Source organism: Cygnus atratus, chromosome 16 (genome assembly GCF_013377495.2).
Source record: "Cygnus atratus isolate AKBS03 ecotype Queensland, Australia chromosome 16, CAtr_DNAZoo_HiC_assembly, whole genome shotgun sequence".
NCBI classification, from domain to species: domain Eukaryota; kingdom Metazoa; phylum Chordata; class Aves; order Anseriformes; family Anatidae; genus Cygnus; species Cygnus atratus.
This window is the reverse complement of record NC_066377.1, coordinates 753,767-771,226: the sequence shown is the minus strand read 5'-3', so window position 1 is coordinate 771,226 and position 17,460 is coordinate 753,767. Positions and strand designations below refer to the sequence as shown.

Here is a 17,460-nt window from a genome sequence, read left to right as displayed (position 1 = left end):
CCAGATTTTCCCCCCTTGAGCACACTTGGGCCCCGTGGGCAGCAGGCAAAAGCCAGCACTGCCGCGGCGCTGGACCCCGACAGGCATGCTGCTGTGTGGCCACGCTTCATCTGCCCGCTCTGTGACTGGCTTTGTCAGAAGCATGTTTTCAAAAATGTGACTGGCTTCAAGTCTAATATTAGAAACCTTTGTACAGACGTGATTTTTTTTTTTTTCTTCTTTCTGGCCAAGTGAAAACTTACCAGCTGTTTTGTTCCCATAGTAACGCTAGAAATGGAGGAAAAGCCATGAAATGTCTCTTGTGGGTAGGGGCGATACCGTTCTGCAGCTGAGAGGCACGGGGATGCCTCACGTCCTTATAAATTAGTGAGATTTTGATGCTCCCATAGTTAAATGTAAGGTCTGGACATCTGTACTGGTACTCAGCAAGATGAAATTCATCTATCTTTCAGTACAAGTCATTGAGGGTAAAAAAAAAAGTCAATAGTCACACAGGAAGATGCAATATTAAAGAGAAATGTGTAATTAAAGCATGGAACATTGTTATAATCCATCCTCCTTGTGCAACAAAAAATAGACTGGAAGAGAAAGCCACTAGCACAATGCCATTATTATCCTAAATGTGAGAAAGTGTTGTTTCAGTAAAGAAAAAAGATTTTTAATGTTTCATGCAGTGAGAAAACACGACACGTCCTTTCAGAGTCAGTGGGATGGCTTTGTCCCCGTTTTCCTCCAGGCAAAGCAAAAGGCACACTGGGTTCAGGCCACGGCCCCCTGCTCGCCGTGTCTCGCCTGCAGCTTGAGGTTGCACAGGAGCAAGACGTAATCCTAGACACGGGTGAGAAGCCTGAGTGCCGCACCCAGCGCTCTCTGTAGCCTGCCCCCAATCCTTCTAATGACCATTTTTTGCTTGTGTTAGCATGGCTAGAGAGGGATGCCTATGTAAAGCAATGAAGTCTGGTTCTGTGGGTTAGCAGGACAGGAGAAGCAGGCTCAGATTTATTTTAGTGCCAGGAGTTAAGTGTCACTCCCAGGTATCCTTTAAATCAAATGTAGCAGGGAGCAACTTAAATGTCTTGTTTCAGGGAGAAACTTGCATGTCTTGATTTCTTACCTTGTGAATCATGACGCTGACATCAGTGTAGGTGAAGCTGGATATGTGTGGCAGGTGTACGCCTTCACTCAGCACCGCTAGTAAGAGAAACAGGGAAAGGAGAAAGAGGGAAGGTTCCCAGCTGAGACACTTTGTGCCTGGTGGTGCCTGGGGGGGGGGCGTCCCCACTTCTCACCATTCATCCAGACCGGCACCTCCTCACGAACGGTGCCCAGGAACAGCTCTTCCAACAACGCAGCCTGCGAAGGGGAAAGCTTCAGGGTCGGCTTCTTTATGGCCTGGCTCTAAAGGGGTGGAGAGAAGCCGGGACCGCAGCAGTGGGGTCCTGGTGTGCTGCCCCTCTCCCAGCCCCTGTGGGGTGCAGCGAGCACCACAAGCGTGTGCTGCCCTGCTGATGGCCCAGCCTAGCATTTGTGGCATGAGCTTGGGGTGGTGCAAGCTGTTTGGGGATGGCCAGGCTTTAGGGGACAGCATTAAAGCAAGGGCTGCTGTGTTCAGCACGGTGCAGGCAGGAGCCCAGCTGTGCTCCATCACTTTGGGGTGCTGGGAACACCTACCGGCACCGGGCCCACATTGGAGGCAGCCAGGCTGAGCTCAGCATCTCTGCAAAACAAAGAGCAGCACAAGAGTTTCTCAGCAGCCCTTTGGCTGGGTCACTGAGCAGGGTTTTCCTTGGAGGACCACACTTGGTGATAAGCTGGAACTTGCACATTGCTCCAAAGACCAGGGCTGTGCCCAGGGCTCCAACAGCTCCCTAAGCTGGGTGTCTGGCAGGGGGCAGTAGGCAGCAGGCACTGTCTCTGCCCGTGCACAGCAGCAGGAAGCTGGGGGTGTCCTGGCCCCGGGACCCTTGGCGAGGGCTCGCTGCAGGCAGGGACGCAGGGTGCTGGGGGTGATGGGCAGCATTTTTCTCTCTGGTTCTGCTACTGAAGCCTTGCCATTTCCCTTGGGCTAGAGCGACCTCCACAGTGGCCAAGCCATCAGAGGTAAGAAATTCCCCAGGCTATTTGCCTTTCCCATCCCGTGCAATGACTGGGCCGTGTCCCCCGCAAGGCTGCAGAGCACAGCCAGACTCGTTACTCTATCACTGCTGCAGAGATCATCATCCGTGTGTCGGTGACGCTGAGGAGCAGTCCTGCAGTCACATCCTGCGAGGAGAACAGGGTGGGCAGGATCAGAGCAAGCAAACTGTCCCACTTCAGCTCTGAACATTGAGATGTGATGAAGCCATCTGTGCACTGCCCCCTGCAACACGTTCCTTGCTCCCTGCTCATTGCAACAGAGACCGATGCCACTGGGGACTGTGGCCGCTGTGGCAGTCGAGGGGAGCAGTGGCAGTGGCCCCGTCCTGCAGTGCTCACTCACCGCACTCACGCCCAGGAAGCTCTGGAAGTCTGGTGAGCCTGCCCCAACATGGATGGTGAGGAAGAGCTTCAGGGCTGCTCGGCCTTCCTCCAGCTCCACCCGAGGAGAGCTTCTGAGCTCGGCCCTCAGCATCACAGGCAGGTCCTCGGGGTACAGGGAGCCGACCTGCCAAAGGCAGGCGTTTGCAGCCCAGTGGCCCCCACAGCAGGGGCTGTGCCTCCCAGGTGCTGGAAGTGGCCACGTACCTGGGTGATCTTCTGTGCCATGGTGGCAGTGGTCAGCGGGCTCTGGAAGACAGAGCACAGAGCATCGGCTGGCTGGCGGCCCCAGGCAGCTGCAGTCTGGGGTCTGGCACAGCCGCTGCCGAGTGCTGCACGGCTGCCAAATGCAGGGGGTCTTCCCTGCACACCAGCACATGGCAGAAGCCATGTTTTGGCTAGTTCTGATGGCAAGTTTCCCGTGCACCATTTGACCAGCAGAATTTTGCCTGCGAGGTCGAGGTAAGAGGCCGGGGGTGATGCAGCACAGCTCCCTGGGCTCTCAGAAATGCTCTTATTTCTTTCAGGGAGCACAGCTCCCTTATGGCTTCATGGGGCAGGGGCACAGCCATCGCTGTCTGTTTTGTTATTCCCTCCTCACTTGCTTGCACTACTCACCAGGATGGTCATGTTGAAGGCTCCAGCCCTCTCCAGGGCGAAGAAGAGGCTGGTGTAGAAGTGCTCAGACAAAGCCAAGGTGAGGTGGGAAGGGCTGGAGCTCACCAGCTCGGGCATGCTGAACGGCACGGGGCTGACTGGCAGGGGCACTGCTATCCCTGCCACGTGGAACGTGGTCTGCAGGGGACAGAAAAGGGGTCGGGGTGCTCGGGGTGCCCACCTCGTCATGCAGGCACTCAGCAGCTGCTCATCCAGGGCAGGGAAGTGGCAGGTAGATGAGTGCATGGGCAGGAGCTAGGCAGCATGGGCAGGATGCGGTGCTTACTTGCAAGGACATGGTGATTCCCTCCTCGGAGATCACGGGGGCAGCCAGTGGCAGGTACTGGACCTGGCAGCTGGGGGTGACAGGGAACTGAGCTGCAAAGCGAGCAGAGGGGCACTCAGAGAGCAGAGGGGAGCAGCAACAGGAGATTGCGCCTTTGAACAGGCTGGATTTCCCCCAGGAACAGGAGACAGGTGAGGAGGGGAAGAGCAGAAGGATTCATTTCTCATGTTTTATCGCTCTCCCCTCCCCAAAGTTTCTGGCACACCTGACAGAGGAGGGGAGAGGCAGGGGACCTGCCTCATCCCACCATGCAGCAGCCCCCAGCCAGCTGCCATCATCTGCACCCTGCAGTGGGGCACAGGGGGCACATTTTCCAGCAGACGAAACCCACGGTCACGGAGCAGCCACCGCTGCAGGGCCCAGCCTGCACGGCCTACGACCTGCTCCGGCAGGAGCCCCTAAACCCTAACGAGCATGAGAGCCGAGCTGCTCACCTGTCAGAGACATTAGCTGTTCATTAGGCAAAAGGAGCAATTTGGAGACTTCCAAGCAAATCTGTGGGATAAGAGCAAACTTTGAGAGGAGGGAGATGAACACGGGGGCTGATGGCATCTGCTGCAGCCCATGTGTCCCCATCAGCTGGCCATGAGATGGCAGATGGGGGATCACAGATGGAGGATGGCAGCACTCGGTGACCGCATGGCTTCTGCTCCTCGTCCTGTGTGGAGGGCTGTGGGGGATGCCCGGCACAACCAGGTGGGTTTTGTAAGCACCAGGTTCACCCGAGTGCTCTAATTCTTACAGAACCGTCCCAATTTGTCTTCTGCTTTCTCATGTCTGTGTGGACGTTATCTTACCTTATCGGCATTAATCTCCTTATCCAGGTCGGAACTAGAGGACTTGCTGGATGAAAACAACAGAACAGAGGAAGTTAGGCAGCACCAGCTCAGCCAAGGGTATGTTAGTGTCTTTTGATTTGACCCAGAAAGTATCTGGAGACATTATCATCATTTTCTATCATCTATTAAGCTGTGACTGTGGTTCAGAATCCTGAAATGCTGAAGACCTGCCACTGGACTTGTATTAAAATGTTAATGTTACACTCTTTAGAAACATCTGCTCCTTTATGAGAGAAAAACTCTTAACATTGTGGGGAAAAACAAAAAAAGAAAAAGAAAAAAAGAAAAAAAACAACAACCAGGGCTTCAAGCAGATGGTTTCTGTCACGAAGCTGAAGGATTTGCACTGACATTTGTGAGCTTTTATGTCAGTGATCAGATCTTGGTCCTATCACCTTTATGCACAGGAATACTTGTCGCTCGGTTTTGTTTCCCCGTTCACCCAGATGCTGTGCCAAAGGAAACCCACGGGCCGACCTTTCAACCTCCTCGGCGCTCTGCACCTCCTCCACGGTGGGTCTGCAGGCGGAGGTTGTCAGCTGCAGGTCGCCATCGGGGCTCAGGTCTACGTGGAGGTCGGCCAGGATGGACAGCCTTGCCAGCCTGGGCGCCGCGCTGCACGAGAGAATGGCACGGGCTGGAGGGCCGCTGCCCCGTGCCGCTGCCCTGGCCCCGCAGGCAGGCACAACTCACGCCGGGGGGGCGATGCCCAGGTCCGCCTCGATGCCCAGCTGCAGCCCGGCCTCTGGGACAAGCGACAGCGACAGGTCAACCACTTGGACGGAGCTGATTTGGTCCCTGCTCGAGAGGAAACGCGGGTGTTAGGAGCCCAGCGCGGGCTGAGGTGTGAGCCCTGGCTGCTCCTGCAAAGAAACACCGAGTGTCCGTGGGGTCTGTGCCCTGCAGAGACAAATCGGTGCCCTGAGGGTGGCACCGGGGCTGATGCCATCAGACCCCAAAGGAGAAGCCGGGAGCTTGCTTCTAAATGGATATTTAAAACATCCAGGTCAATTCCCAGGAGGATTTTTGCTTTTTGTGTTGGTGCTCAAAGTGCTCCAGGAGGTCCAACAGGACCCAGAGGTGCGGTCGCAAAGCCCGGGTGAGGCAGAGCCGTGGACTCACCTGCTGGCTTTTGGGGAGCCAAGGGGTAGGTCGGGGGCCCTCGGGTCCGTCAGGTCCTGCCTGAGGACCATCTCTGCATATGGTCTTGAAACTTCAGCAACTGTGAAATAGGGCAGAGTTATTAGAGGCCCCTGAGCTTGTGATCTCTTGCACAGAGGCAGACAGACTGAAATCTGTCCTGGTGCCGCACATCGACCTCTTCCTAGATCCCACTGTTACTAGCGGTAGGAAGGGGATGATGAAAATGAGGTGATTCACGGTGCAAGTTTATGGTGTTTGGCGTTCTGCCACCTGGGGAGAGGATGCCTTGTCCTCCCATCCTGCTGTCAGACGGGGAGGCACGGGCTGCGTACTTACGGTAGCTCAGTCCTGACGGGGTGAGGATGCCCCCACAGTCGGGAGACCTGGCGGCCTGCACGGGGACCAGGAGGCTCAGGAGGGTGCCCAGGGCACAGAGCAGGGCCACGGCGCTGCCTGCAGGAGGAGGGCACCCGCAATGCCCGGTCAGCACGGCGGGGCCCTGCCCAGGTGTGGGCCCACACTTGGGAGCCACGGCTTCGGCTCCTGCATTGTGTTTATGCTCCTGGGCTTTGCAGCTTTTGTAAAATAATGATGCATTAGATGTACCTGGGCATCTAATAGCACTGAAAAAAGGCTCAGCCTTGAAAACCTCCTGCAAGCGTGTAAGCTAGAGTGGTGCTTGCAGCAATATTATGCCTGCTGAATGTCCTATAATGGCCTACAGCTGATACAAAAGTGGAAATAAACAGGAGTTAAAATTAGCTTAGGAATGAATTGAAGGTATGCAGGAGGCTAAAATCAGATACAAAGGTAATAGAGTCACCTACCTCTGAAAAACATTTTAGAATTGTTTATCATGTTTGTGATACTCTTAGAGCATTAAGAAAATAAGTTATTCAGTAAGTTTAACCTGTTAAACCTAAGTTTAACAGCATTCATATCTGTATCAGCCCTTGCAGAGGGAGGACTTCTGATCAGGGCTGATGCTCACAGAGACACACCAAAGTACAAGCAATGCCCACATCAATCTGTTCATTTTGCAAATGCATCTTTACCTTTTCTGCCTGGTCTCCCCATTCTTCTAGTTCTGTCTGTGTCTGGCTGTGGCCACACAAGGATGTGTGCTTGCTTTATATATCTGTGTAACCAGGGCTGATGGAGGCAGAAATTGGCAGAGGGCTGAAAACCAGAAGGGTGCGCTGGGAGGGGATGCTTTGTTTTGTATACCATTTTTACTGTTTCCCCATACACCTGATTACATTGCCCATTGACCCAGCAGGGTGAAATATTGAGCAGCACGTGCTAGGGCAGCTCGCCTTCATTGTGAAGTCACTGAGGAGCACAAAGTCTCTGGAAGGAGGGTGCCAGGAAATCAAACATTGTTAGACAGCGAGCATCGGTTCCATGCCATGGGGAAGGTGCTGTGGTGTGTGCGCCTCGGATCCGAAGGGATGAGACCTGCATGCTGCATGGAAAGAGGCCTTGTGAACACCGAGAGGATGCTCCTGAAGGACAGACGAGCCCCTTGGGCTTTCCTTCAGGCCGGTGGTAATTCTGCTGAAGGCAGTATTTCTGCTGGGTTCAGTGAGTTTTAGACCAGACAGAAGAGCAGACTTTTTCAAGGCATCATCTCTAACCTCCGGAGTTGCCAACATGCAATAATTGCTGCCTCTCCACTTCAGTCCCAATCAAAATCCACTGGCAATATTATTGCAAAGGGTATTAAAAAAAAAAAAAAAGAAAAAGGTGGGTGATGCATTCAGTGGCATCTCTATGGGCATCAAAGGTCCTCACGAGGGTACTCAGGGTCGCCTCCTTCCTGGGCTTTGGGTCCATCCTGGTTTTCTGGTCCCTTTGGCCCAGAGCACAGAGCTCAGGCTGCCTGCAAGCACCATGACAGCACATCCTCTGTGCCCCACGCAGCTCTCCTCCCTGCTGGGTGTGCTTCCCCCTCTATATTGTGATCCAAACTTTGAGGCATGACCACTCTTCCAGAGAGGGTTGAACTGCCCAGTTTGGTCCAAGTCCTTTGGCAGTAGGGTTAGCTGTTCAGCACTTGTTGATACACCTGTGCCTTAGGAGGCAGCTATTGTCCTCCGTGCACTGGCTGCGTGAGTTATTGGGCGCTGGTTCCAGGTGCATCTCGACATGTCTGGAAAGGTCCTTGGCTCTCAGCAGCACTCCACTGCTTTCTCAGTCTGACAGAGAAATGCCAGGAATAGAGGCAGTTTCAGCCACATTGTGTATCGCCACTGAAGGCATCCAAATAGCAGTGTAAAGAGAAAATATGAAGATGTATGTCTGAAAGGGGAGAGCAGAATTTACACTTTTACATTGGTGCATCCATTTAAAGATGAGAAATGTGTTCAGAAAAGTAAATCCTGGGAGAAATTTGCGACTTTCAGTGAGCTGCCGGGGGCTGTGGGGGTGATTCCAGACATCGGGAGGGAGGTGGGCAGAAGGAAAAGTCTGCAAGAAAGAAGACTTCTGTGTTATAGAGCAGTGGCTGGAACTGGCCTCCAGTTAAGCCTTGTTCCATCACAGGTAATTCCAGCAGCTCTTTCGAAGCAGTACTTGAGATTTATCTGTGGCATGTTATCAGCATTTACAGCAGTACAGGAATGGAGACGAGCTGTTGGGACAAGAGGGCACCGTGGCACTCGGATGTGGACTTTCTCCTCCTGAAGAGCTGCTCTGGACCTCATGGTCCCCAGGGAGGCTTAATTAGATGTCAACTTACACCACAGTGACTGATCAAGTTACCAGCACAAAGGCGTCTTTCTGGCATGATGGGTTCTTAAACAGGAGCTATCTATAAATCTTATACTCCTGTTAGATAAGATGTAAATCTCCCTGTCTGTGCTTAGCAGAGCCACCAAGTATATCACAGGGGGAGATAATGACAGATTAAGCCCTATGACACATTTTATACAGAAATGAAGAGAAGGAATAAATTTCTTGGTGCTGCAGGATCCCACCAGGGTGGGCCCTGGGTGAGCCGTCCCTGCAGGGCTGGTGCTGGCAGGGACAGGTGAGCGTACAGGGATGGCTCTGGCTCTGGCCAGGATATGTGTAGATGGCCCGCAGAAGAGCTGATGCAGTTGGTGCACGGTCTGGAGGATGTGCAGCCTCCCCACGGCATGCCGGGGACAGCTCAGGTTGCTGTTCCTCGCCTCGCTCAGACCTGCTGAGATCAGCACCAATGTTACTGGGATTGCCACAACCTCCCCTGGATTCTCCCCCAGCTAATCCCAGGTCCTCCCTTGGCACTTGCACAAGCTCTGGGGAGCATGAGCAACTCATCCTGAGTGACAATCACACTGCGCATGTGTCTCCAAGAGCAGAATTTACCATTCCATGGCTCAACTTTCCCCCTGCCCCCACTTCTGTCTGTACCATGTTATTAAACAGATCAGTTTTACTCTTTTCAGACGTTGAGCAAGAGAGCTGGCCTCAGGCATGCTGGGAACATCCACCTGATACCTGCAGCTGAAGGACTTACCTGGACTTTTACATTTATTAGTGAGATTATTTGTATTGGAAGATGTCAGAAACACTGAGGGATTAGTTTTTACATCACAGTAATTATCCAGCTCTTTAATCCGTTTTTTTCCTCTTTCTCAGCCAGGACTCTGTATATATAGGCCATTTCCTGCCTCTCTCCAGAGGATCAGCGCAGAGCGTGGACAACCTACAGGAGCACTCTGCTAGAGGAGGTCCTGGTGAGGCAACCACCGCACTCTTCCTCACAGAGGTCTCTGTCCCAGGGACATGCTGCAGCGCCTGTCCCCTCGGGCTGGAGCGAGCCCTGCTCAATCCCTTCCGGGGGAGTGCACCATTTAGCCCTTGCCATGCTGTTGGGAACCACCTCCAGCTAATTGTCTCTTTCTGTCCATAAGCCAGTGCATCATTTAGCCATCTCTGGAGCTTTGTGGGCAACGGTACCAGGCCTGAAGATGCCAAGGATCTGGTGCATTTTGCTCCTTGGTGGCTGGCTGGCAGTGTCACAAAGCGCCAGTGGACCGGGGGCCGTCCTTAGGATGGATATTGGGACAATCGACCGTGGTAAGCACTCAGCCACGTGGGCATGTCTGTCTGTCCGTCCGTGCAGCCAGGGCAGCTGCCAGCCTGTGCCGTGGGCATGAGGACAGCAGTGCCACCAGCTGCCCCAGAGCTCTCCGCAGGGCTTGGAGCCCACTGCTCCTGGCCGTGCCCCTTGGGCCCAGCATGGGAAGGGCACAGCTGGGTCCTGGAGCCACTGCACCATGCCTGAGCCAAGTGTTTGTGCCCAGATTTTGTCCTGCTGCCTCCCTTCGTCTGCAACAGGAGCTGCTTCCTTGTGGTTGTCATTTTGCGTGTGGGAAGCTGCATCGCCCGGTCTGTGATGGCCTGGTGTGGGCACCTGGGTGTCTTGGTGTCACATCTAAAAGTGAAGTGCTCGCACAGTGTGTGACTGTGAGCCTGAACGGAGGCTGCAGAGACTGCCAGCACTCTGAATTTCCAGCACGTGGAGCACCCCGGTTGTGGCCTTGCTTATTGCAGCAGGGACATGTCACCAGCGATGTTTTACAGGGTGGGACGGGGGCCGACTTCCCTCACCTCTGGCACTGTCTCCTCCCTGGAGGTTCTGTGCTGAGCCCTTTGTCTTGTGCAAATATTCCAGCGGTCTCCACTGCGCTGAATGAGAGCAATGTTCTTCAGAAACTGGTGGAGGAAGCAGCAAAAAAAAAGCCGAACATGAAACCCATCAAAGGCATCTCCAGGTGAGTGATAATCAGCAGCATTTCACCAGGAGTCTGAATCTGGAAATCACAAAGTAAAAACAGAAGGTTTGGAAGTTTCAGCCTGGAGGCAGGAACAAATCACTCCTCACTAACAGGTGTGGTATTAAGGCTGGTGATTTTCTGCATGGTTGTGTCTGCAAAGACACAGAGAAACTGTAACTTAAAGGCAATAAAGCGCGTCCTGCTTCTGAGCTGGCTGGGCACGGCTGCTGTGGCCTTGTGGTGCTGGGGGGGTTACTCTCAAGCCTGTGGGTGCTGGCTTTAGGGAATAATATCCTGAGGAAACCCAGAATCACTGGGGAATCAGATCTGGCCCTGTCTGGCAAGTTGGCTCTGGGTGAAAACATCATTTTGAATGCCCAAACATTTTGCTTGACTTTTTCAAAATTAAACTGCAATATTTTTGTTATGAAGAAACATCTTCCTGAACTTAAAAGTGGATTTAAATGTTAATAAAAAAAAGTTTGAACAAGAAGCAGAGGACTAAAGGTGGTGACAACAACACCAATATGAAGTGGTTTGACTTACAGGTCCGGCCATCTGCTCTGGCAGATCTTTCCCAGCGCTTTTCAACTCTGTTTTCCCCCAGGCTGAAAGTGATAGACCTCCATCCCCCGGTGATATCGCTGACACTCTCACCAGGCGTGGGGCTGTTCATGGCCGTGCTGGTCCAGATGACCATCACTGGGAGAAGGTGGGTGAGGAAGGACGCCCGTGGGGCAGCTGCTGCGGGACTTTGCCAGGCAGCCCTGCGCTGCCAGCCATTTCGGGAGGTTTTATCCTGTGCTAACCGTGATTCGTTCTGTGCAGCTTTATAGGAGGAAACATGGAAATCAAGGTGGCAGCAAACCTGACCGCCAGCGCGCGGCTGGCACAGGACACCCAGAGCTGCCCGTGGTTCAGCACCGAGAGCTGCCACATCGCCCTGCTCAGCGCCAAAACCAACCTGCCCAGCAGGTGAGCACTGGGTGTGCCGGGGCCCTGCCGGGGCAGCAGTGGCCACGGGCAGATACTGTCAGTACCCCAGGGGCAGGCAGCAGTGCTGCTCGGGGAGGATTTTCAGTCTCTTGGCATAGGCTTGTACAGAATGCAAGCACTTCTCAATACAAGTGTTCATTCATCAAAGGTCCTATTTTTTCCCACTTCGAAAACCAAAATGTTTTATGGACAAATTCAGGCTGGCTCTATCTGTGTTATTCCACACAGTGCTCATTTCTGGCCTAAGTCCTCATTTAAGTGCTGTATTCCTCAGATAACTGAGCTTCTGTTAGGCATGGAAGCTTTCAGCTTTATTTAAAGCCGGAAGGTGGAATGCATGAGAAAAGATTTGTAAAAAGGGAAAATACCTTTTATTGGACATGAGCCATATTTTGGCCTAATCCATGCCAGACATGTTTCTTTAGCACTTGACTTTTTACGTTTTGGTCTGTAGTAAGTAGTTACTGCTCTGTGCCTCGCGGCTGCGTTGTCTGACGTGTTCTCTCTGCCCAGCATGCTGCCCCAAGTCATGAGCAAGTTTCTGGACAGCACCCTTCAGAAAGTGCTGCCCAGCCTGGTAAGTGCTGCCTCATCTGCCCTGTGCTTCCCAAGCATCTCCCCCTTGTCCTCCTGCTCCTCCTCTCCACCGCTCAGTGACAGGTTTCCCAGTTGTGCTGTACGAAAGAGCTGCAGGTAAAAGTGAGCGCTTTGAGCTGTGGCTGCTGGCAGCCTGGCGCTCCCCTTCCCAGCACCAAGGTGGGCAATGCAGTTAAAAGTCAGATTTACTCTGAAATAACCTAATTAAATTAGGGACAGAGAAAACAGAGGCAAGTCCTCGTCTGAGTGCTTACGAGTGGAGGGTCCCAGTGGGTCAGGGTGGGAATTGCGCTGGCCTGGCTGCCACGAAGCTGTGCTCCCATGGGAGCAGCCGTGCAAGGTGTTCTCACAGCTTTCTTCTTGCCATCCAGCTGTGTCCGGCCGTGGACGCGGTGCTCAACCTCGTGAATGCAAAATTCACCACCATGACTTGTAAGTTGTGCTCTCTCCAGCCACCCACGCCTCCATCCCATACCCACCCGCACACCTAGCCCTCATCCTTCCCATCCTCTCGCAAGGGGAAAGCAGAACTGTGACCAGGGGTAGACAGCCCACTGCACCCGGCTGCCTCCCGGTGGGGGCCACACCAGTGCCCACCCCTAGATGGGCCTGGCGGTGCCTGGCACCGCAGGCACTTGTGGGGAGAGAAGGGCCCAGCGCTGCCGCAGGTGGCACTGGTGATGTGGCCGCTGTTCGTGAGCCGTAGCGCAGGGTGGGCGCCTCTACCTGAGCCTACCCCTTCTTCCCTGCAGCTGCGATCCCTCTTGGCACTGCTGGCACCCTCCGATACGTGTTGCTGAACCCACCTGTGACGAGCGAAAATTTCATACAGCTGGATTTGAGGGTGAGTGCCGCTGCCAGAGCCGGGGCTTGGAGGGGCAACGTTCCTGACACCCATTTGCTTGGAGGGGTTGTCCTTCGTAATGTCTTTAAACTAAAAGAGGGGAGATTTAAATTAGAGATTTGGAGGAAATTCTTCACTCTGAGGGTGGTGAGGCATTGGAACAGCCTGCCCAGAGAAGCTGTGGATGCCCCATCCCTGGAGGTGTTCAAGGCCAGGTTGGACGAGGCGCTGGGCAACCTGATCTGGTGGGTGGCACATCCCTGCCCATGGCAGGAGGTTGGAACTGAGTGAGCTTTAAGGTCCATTCCAACCCAAGCCGTTCTACGATTTTATGATACTCAGCCTTTGGCAGCAGAGGCTTTGGAAGGGGTGCAGGCATGTGCTGTTTGCATCATATCACCCAGCCACCTCCTTGGCCCATCATTTTCTGCGGGTTTTATTGCTGTTTCATTGCTGAGGCTACAGGGAGATGCATCCAGTACCCTGGATGTGGTCCAAATACAGATCCTGGAAATGGACTTGCACTCTCTGACATGGCTCCTTCTATGGGTCCTTTCAGACCATCCTCCACGAAAAAGAGGGAGAGGAGGTCGACCTTCCAGCAGACCAGCCGTCTCTTACTTCTCTGCCACCAAAGAGGGAGGCTGCTACCCAGCTCATCCTGTCTGCAGGCTTCTTGAGTGCTGAGCTCTTTGTTATGCAGGCGTCCTTCAGCCTGAACATCAGCAATAACATGGTGGGTAGTTTGGGACAGAGATTTTCTTCAAGAGACCCCTGAAGAAACCTGTGCCTCTGTTCAAGGCAGATCCATGCTCTTTTCATCACTCTCTGGCACTGGTTGGTGGCTGCAGACAAACATATTTGGGGATCATGAAAGGAATTATCAGTAGTCTGTTCTGTCTGTGTCTTATGGAGTCCCTGGTTCATAGGGATTTATGGACCTCCTTCATGCATGGCCTCAAGGTGCTCCTGCAGGTCCAGCAACAGCATCCGAGATCCTGCTCGGCTCAGGCAATGACAAGATCATGATACCAAATGTTAACACCCTTACAGGGCAGCACATTGACATTGCAAAATCTTCTGACTGTTCCCAAATCTCTTGGGAGAACTTGCTCAAGTTCAGGAGATCTGAACAGGAGCCAGCTTAGGAAAGTGAAAGTTTACTTTCTGGTCTCTTTCCTAGCCTCACTTATTTTGCCCCAAAGTAATTTTCCAGTGCTTCATGTTAGTTTGCAGAATGCAGTTTCAGATCCTGCCTGCAGGATCTGAACGTATGCAGCAGACTTGCAGTGCATTTTTTTTGAGGACAGTCGTGTGTAACACCCAAAGCCTGTCATCCGGTGGCCTGCCCCATGTGTGGCTGCTGCAGCTGAGCACCTGCCCGCAGGACCACTGGCCATGGAGCCGCTGGCTGCAGTGGCAGCGCCCTGTCCCCTGCCTGGTGCCTGCAGCATAGCAGAGGGGACGGTGCTGCAGGGAGGCAGAGGCGCGCAGTGCCTCCGGTAGCCCCGAGGGCTCAGAGGGCCCTGGCCACCAGCCAGGGTGAGCCCGAAACACCGCAGGGCTGTGGCAGCCTCCAGCCACCGAGCTCTGCAGCCTCTCTCTGCCCCTCTTCGCTTCCCGGTGTTGAACTCCCCCCAGCTGAGTGTTTTCAGTCCCTGCCTCTGGCGCTTCCTCAACAGATTCTTGGGCTTCCCCCGCTGGTGACCACGACGCTTGGAGCCCTCATCCCAGAGGTGGGTGGACTTTGCTTGATCCTAATGGTTTTCGGGTCATCTCAGGCTATTAACAGCAGTGGATAACGCTGTTCTCCATCCACCCACTGTGGCCATTCACAAGGACTCACTGGGAACCTATTCCTCAAGACCAAACTGGTTCTTTTTTCATTTTATTAGCAAAACTTTTATTAATAAGACTAATAAGACCTGCTTGCCTGGCTACCATTGACTTTGGTGACAGCTACTGATGCTCAGCAGCCATCAGGATGATCCCCAGAGCGGTGAACTGGAAAGGAAAGGGGATGTCACCCTTTGGTTTGTCTCTCCCCAGCTTTCCATGGTGCTGCCTCCATCACAGCCGCTGGTGATTGAAATGAGAGAAGCAAATCCACCGCTAGTGACAATAACCCCAGACAAAAGCATTGTGCACCTCTTCAGCACTGCCGAGTTTCGGGTTTCCAGCCCAGACTCTGATCTTGGATCCCTCTTTGTCCTGGATGTGGTGAGCTGAAGCCTTTTGCAGTCAGTGCTGGCTGGATGTGGTCGCCCCTGCCCTGAGCCAGCAGACTGCAGCGGGAGGCGTGGGACAGTGGGCAGGGGCTGCGGGGCAGTGCCTGGCCCTGGGTCAGGGCCTGGAGCAGCCGCTGGGGACCTGCTTGGTTGCACACGTGTCCCGCTGGGGACCCGTGCCCCTCTTCTCCCTGCAGCACTCCGACCTGAGAGCGCAGTTTGCTGTTGTGGAAGAGAGGCTGCAGCTCTCCCTTGCTCTGGACAGGTAACACCTTCTGGGATCTCTTCCCAGTGCCACCACGAGCAGAGGGACAGTCCTGGGCTGCTGGAGAGCCCGCACGTACCACACCTTGCCAGTGCATTTCCATCTCTCTGCATGAGTTTTTTGTAGTTTATACTAACAGCTATTTAAAAAGAAAGAGAAAGGTTCAGCATGACATAATGCAGCTGAACTGAAACCTATCTGGGGTCTTTACTCTGAAGAGTTGAAGTTCAGGCTGGAGAAGAGGCTCCAGCCAAACAGCTCGGGGGGCTGGCGAGCTGGGTGCTGGGCAGGATTGCTGTGGGTGGCGGGGGGGGGCTGCAGGCTGTGACCCCCAGCAATTCCTCTCCCTGCAGCTTGTCCCAGGTGGCCTTGGCATCCTCCTCCATCGGCATGTTTGACGTGAGTTCTGCGGCGGGTGTGGGGCAAGGACAGCACTGAGATCTCCTCCATGGGGCTCAGTGCTGGTGGGCTTGTGTAGGAATTCACTCCTTGGAGCCTGGTCCCGTTCCTTTCCTTATCACTAACAGACTCATTAAAACACTAAAGAAAGCCAAACTGAATGCCAAGGATCAAAATTTAAAGGAAGATGTTGTAAATGACAAATTAACTTCCCAAACTGCTTGCCCACAAACACGAATGCTCTGGCGGGGGTCCCTGTTCATAATGCACTGTGTGAATTCCTGGGAGGGTTTGGGCCATCAATAACTGCCCACTGCTGGTACCGGTGGGACTGGACACATGGTCTGCCCTCATGCCACGTGTGCTCAATGTTCAAGTCTCCAAATCGCGCTCCAGTCCTGACACAGCAGCAGAGCCATGCGGGAGGGTGAGAGCCTGAGGACCTGTGGGCAAGGTTTGTCCATCTGTCCATCTGTCCACCTGTCTGTCTGTCCACAGGGCTGGGCAGCCTTTAGGCGGTGAGGAGGCGCCTGCAGCAGCTGTGGCGCTGCCCAGCCTGGGTGCCTGTGCTGCTGCTGGTGCAGGGGAAGGCTCTCATTTCTGGCATCTTTCACTGAAATTCAGAATTTTTCAAATGTTCCCATTTGTCTTGGGGTAGCGGAGGGACCTGTGCAATTTTCCTGTGATTTGGGGCCACGCTGGATGAATTAATGGAAGTGAGCCTGACAGGCATGGCTGCTCGCATGCAGAAAGATGGGCTATGTACATCACCCCTCTGTGTTTCAGGAGCTGCCGCTGAAAGGAGTTCTCGCAGACATTATTCATGTGGCCTACGTGCCATCCATCAACAGTAAGCACGGCTATGGCTTCATCTGAGGATTCGCTTTCTGCACAGGGAAAATAGCTCTCATTTCTTTTCCTATAGCCTGTTGTTATCTTTTTTTTTTTTTTTTTGGAAATGGCATTGACTGGCTGACCTTGCATACTTTTCCTGCCCTCGATGGCAGTGAGTAACGGTGCCCAGGAAAATTGCTAGCCTGCCTTCGTGCAGCCACAGGGCATGCAGCCGGAGCTGGGAAGGGCAGCGCCTCCGGGCCGGGGGCTCGGCACGGCCCCTCCTGTGCAGACGGGAGAGCTGGGAAACACAGGCAGCTCTGGCAGGGGCTGCAGGCTTCCTCTCTGACACCTCCCTGAGTGTTGCTGCTGTTCTGAAAATCAAAGCCACTTGTCAGGCAAAACTGGGAATAGTTCTCATAACTGTTCTGAAGTCTCCAAAAACTGACTTGTCCCTCTTTGCCATGCAAAGGCGTCATTAAAATGCCTACCCTAGAACACCAGTTTATCTGCTTATGGAAAGCATGCCGAAGGACGAGATTTTATTCACACTAATGTACACAAGCCGGGGTGCCAGCCCTGCCTGCTTTCCTTCTGAGTGCTCCCCAAACCTCCTGCAGAGCCCACAGCGGGTGCAGGGGTGGTGGGGTGGTGGGGCTGGGACCCTCTGACGCCTCCCCGCTGGTTGCAGGGGCGCTGCGAGGAGGGGTCCCGCTGCCCCCACTGCTGGGCACCCCATACCGGCAGGTGGAGGTCGGCCGGCTGCAGGTAAGCACGGGTGCCAGGGATCCCTGGTCACCCTCAGCCAGCAGGGTGGCTCTGAATCCTGCCCACATGATTTTTCTTTTTAAATCTGCAGAATGGGCTCGTGCTGGATGTGCCTGTCGCGGTGATCTGATGCACGGGGAGGGACGGCTGCACCCGGCTGCTGCTGCGCGACTGAGCCGGAGCGGGTGGCAGAGGGAACGGCGAGGGTGGTGGCTTTCCTGGGGTGCTTCTTCCTCTTTGCTTGACTTCTCAACATTTTCC

The 17,460-nt window shown here is 53.9% G+C and overlaps 2 protein-coding genes across 2 annotated transcripts; one reads left to right on the top strand and one right to left on the bottom strand.

Annotated features, from left to right (window-relative positions):
• Positions 1–759: 759 nt before the first annotated feature.
• BPIFB2 (BPI fold containing family B member 2) lies at positions 760–6,360 on the bottom strand. The gene is made up of 16 exons (XM_035567162.1): positions 6,330–6,360; positions 5,839–5,955; positions 5,482–5,581; positions 5,053–5,157; positions 4,837–4,974; positions 4,318–4,363; positions 3,955–4,015; positions 3,461–3,552; positions 3,136–3,312; positions 2,725–2,766; positions 2,480–2,644; positions 2,195–2,262; positions 1,672–1,717; positions 1,290–1,353; positions 1,115–1,191; positions 760–828 (listed from the first exon to the last, which is right to left on the bottom strand). The coding sequence occupies exons 1-16, from the start codon at positions 6,358–6,360 to the stop codon at positions 760–762; spliced, it is 1,398 nt and encodes a 465-aa protein (XP_035423055.1).
• A 3,098-nt stretch (positions 6,361–9,458) lies between these two features.
• On the top strand, positions 9,459–17,329 carry BPIFB6 (BPI fold containing family B member 6). Its single transcript, XM_035567160.2, has 15 exons — positions 9,459–9,567; positions 10,166–10,265; positions 10,876–10,980; positions 11,097–11,243; positions 11,778–11,841; positions 12,233–12,293; positions 12,614–12,705; positions 13,265–13,441; positions 14,388–14,441; positions 14,755–14,925; positions 15,131–15,198; positions 15,552–15,597; positions 16,384–16,447; positions 17,123–17,199; positions 17,291–17,329. Exons 1-15 carry the CDS (start codon positions 9,459–9,461, stop codon positions 17,327–17,329), a joined length of 1,374 nt encoding a protein of 457 aa, XP_035423053.2.
• Positions 17,330–17,460: the final 131 nt, after the last annotated feature.

What these genes read in the sequence shown, in the direction of transcription:
- BPIFB2 (XM_035567162.1), bottom strand. Translation starts at nt 6,360, where the DNA reads ATGATAAACAATTCTAAAATGTTTTTCAGAG. An exon ending in CTGGGCATCGCCCCCCCGGC is followed by an intron (nt 4,975 to 5,052) that starts GTGAGTTGTGCC and finishes TCTCTCGTGCAG; the next exon opens with CGCGGCGCCCAGGCTGGCAA. An exon ending in GAATCACCATGTCCTTGCAA is followed by an intron (nt 3,313 to 3,460) that starts GTAAGCACCGCA and finishes TGTCCCCTGCAG; the next exon opens with ACCACGTTCCACGTGGCAGG.
- BPIFB6 (XM_035567160.2), top strand. Translation starts at nt 9,459, where the DNA reads ATGCCAAGGATCTGGTGCATTTTGCTCCTTGGTGGCTGGCTGGCAGTG. An exon ending in TTGGAGCCCTCATCCCAGAG is followed by an intron (nt 14,442 to 14,754) that starts GTGGGTGGACTT and finishes GTCTCTCCCCAG; the next exon opens with CTTTCCATGGTGCTGCCTCC. An exon ending in CTCTCCCTTGCTCTGGACAG is followed by an intron (nt 15,199 to 15,551) that starts GTAACACCTTCT and finishes CTCTCCCTGCAG; the next exon opens with CTTGTCCCAGGTGGCCTTGG.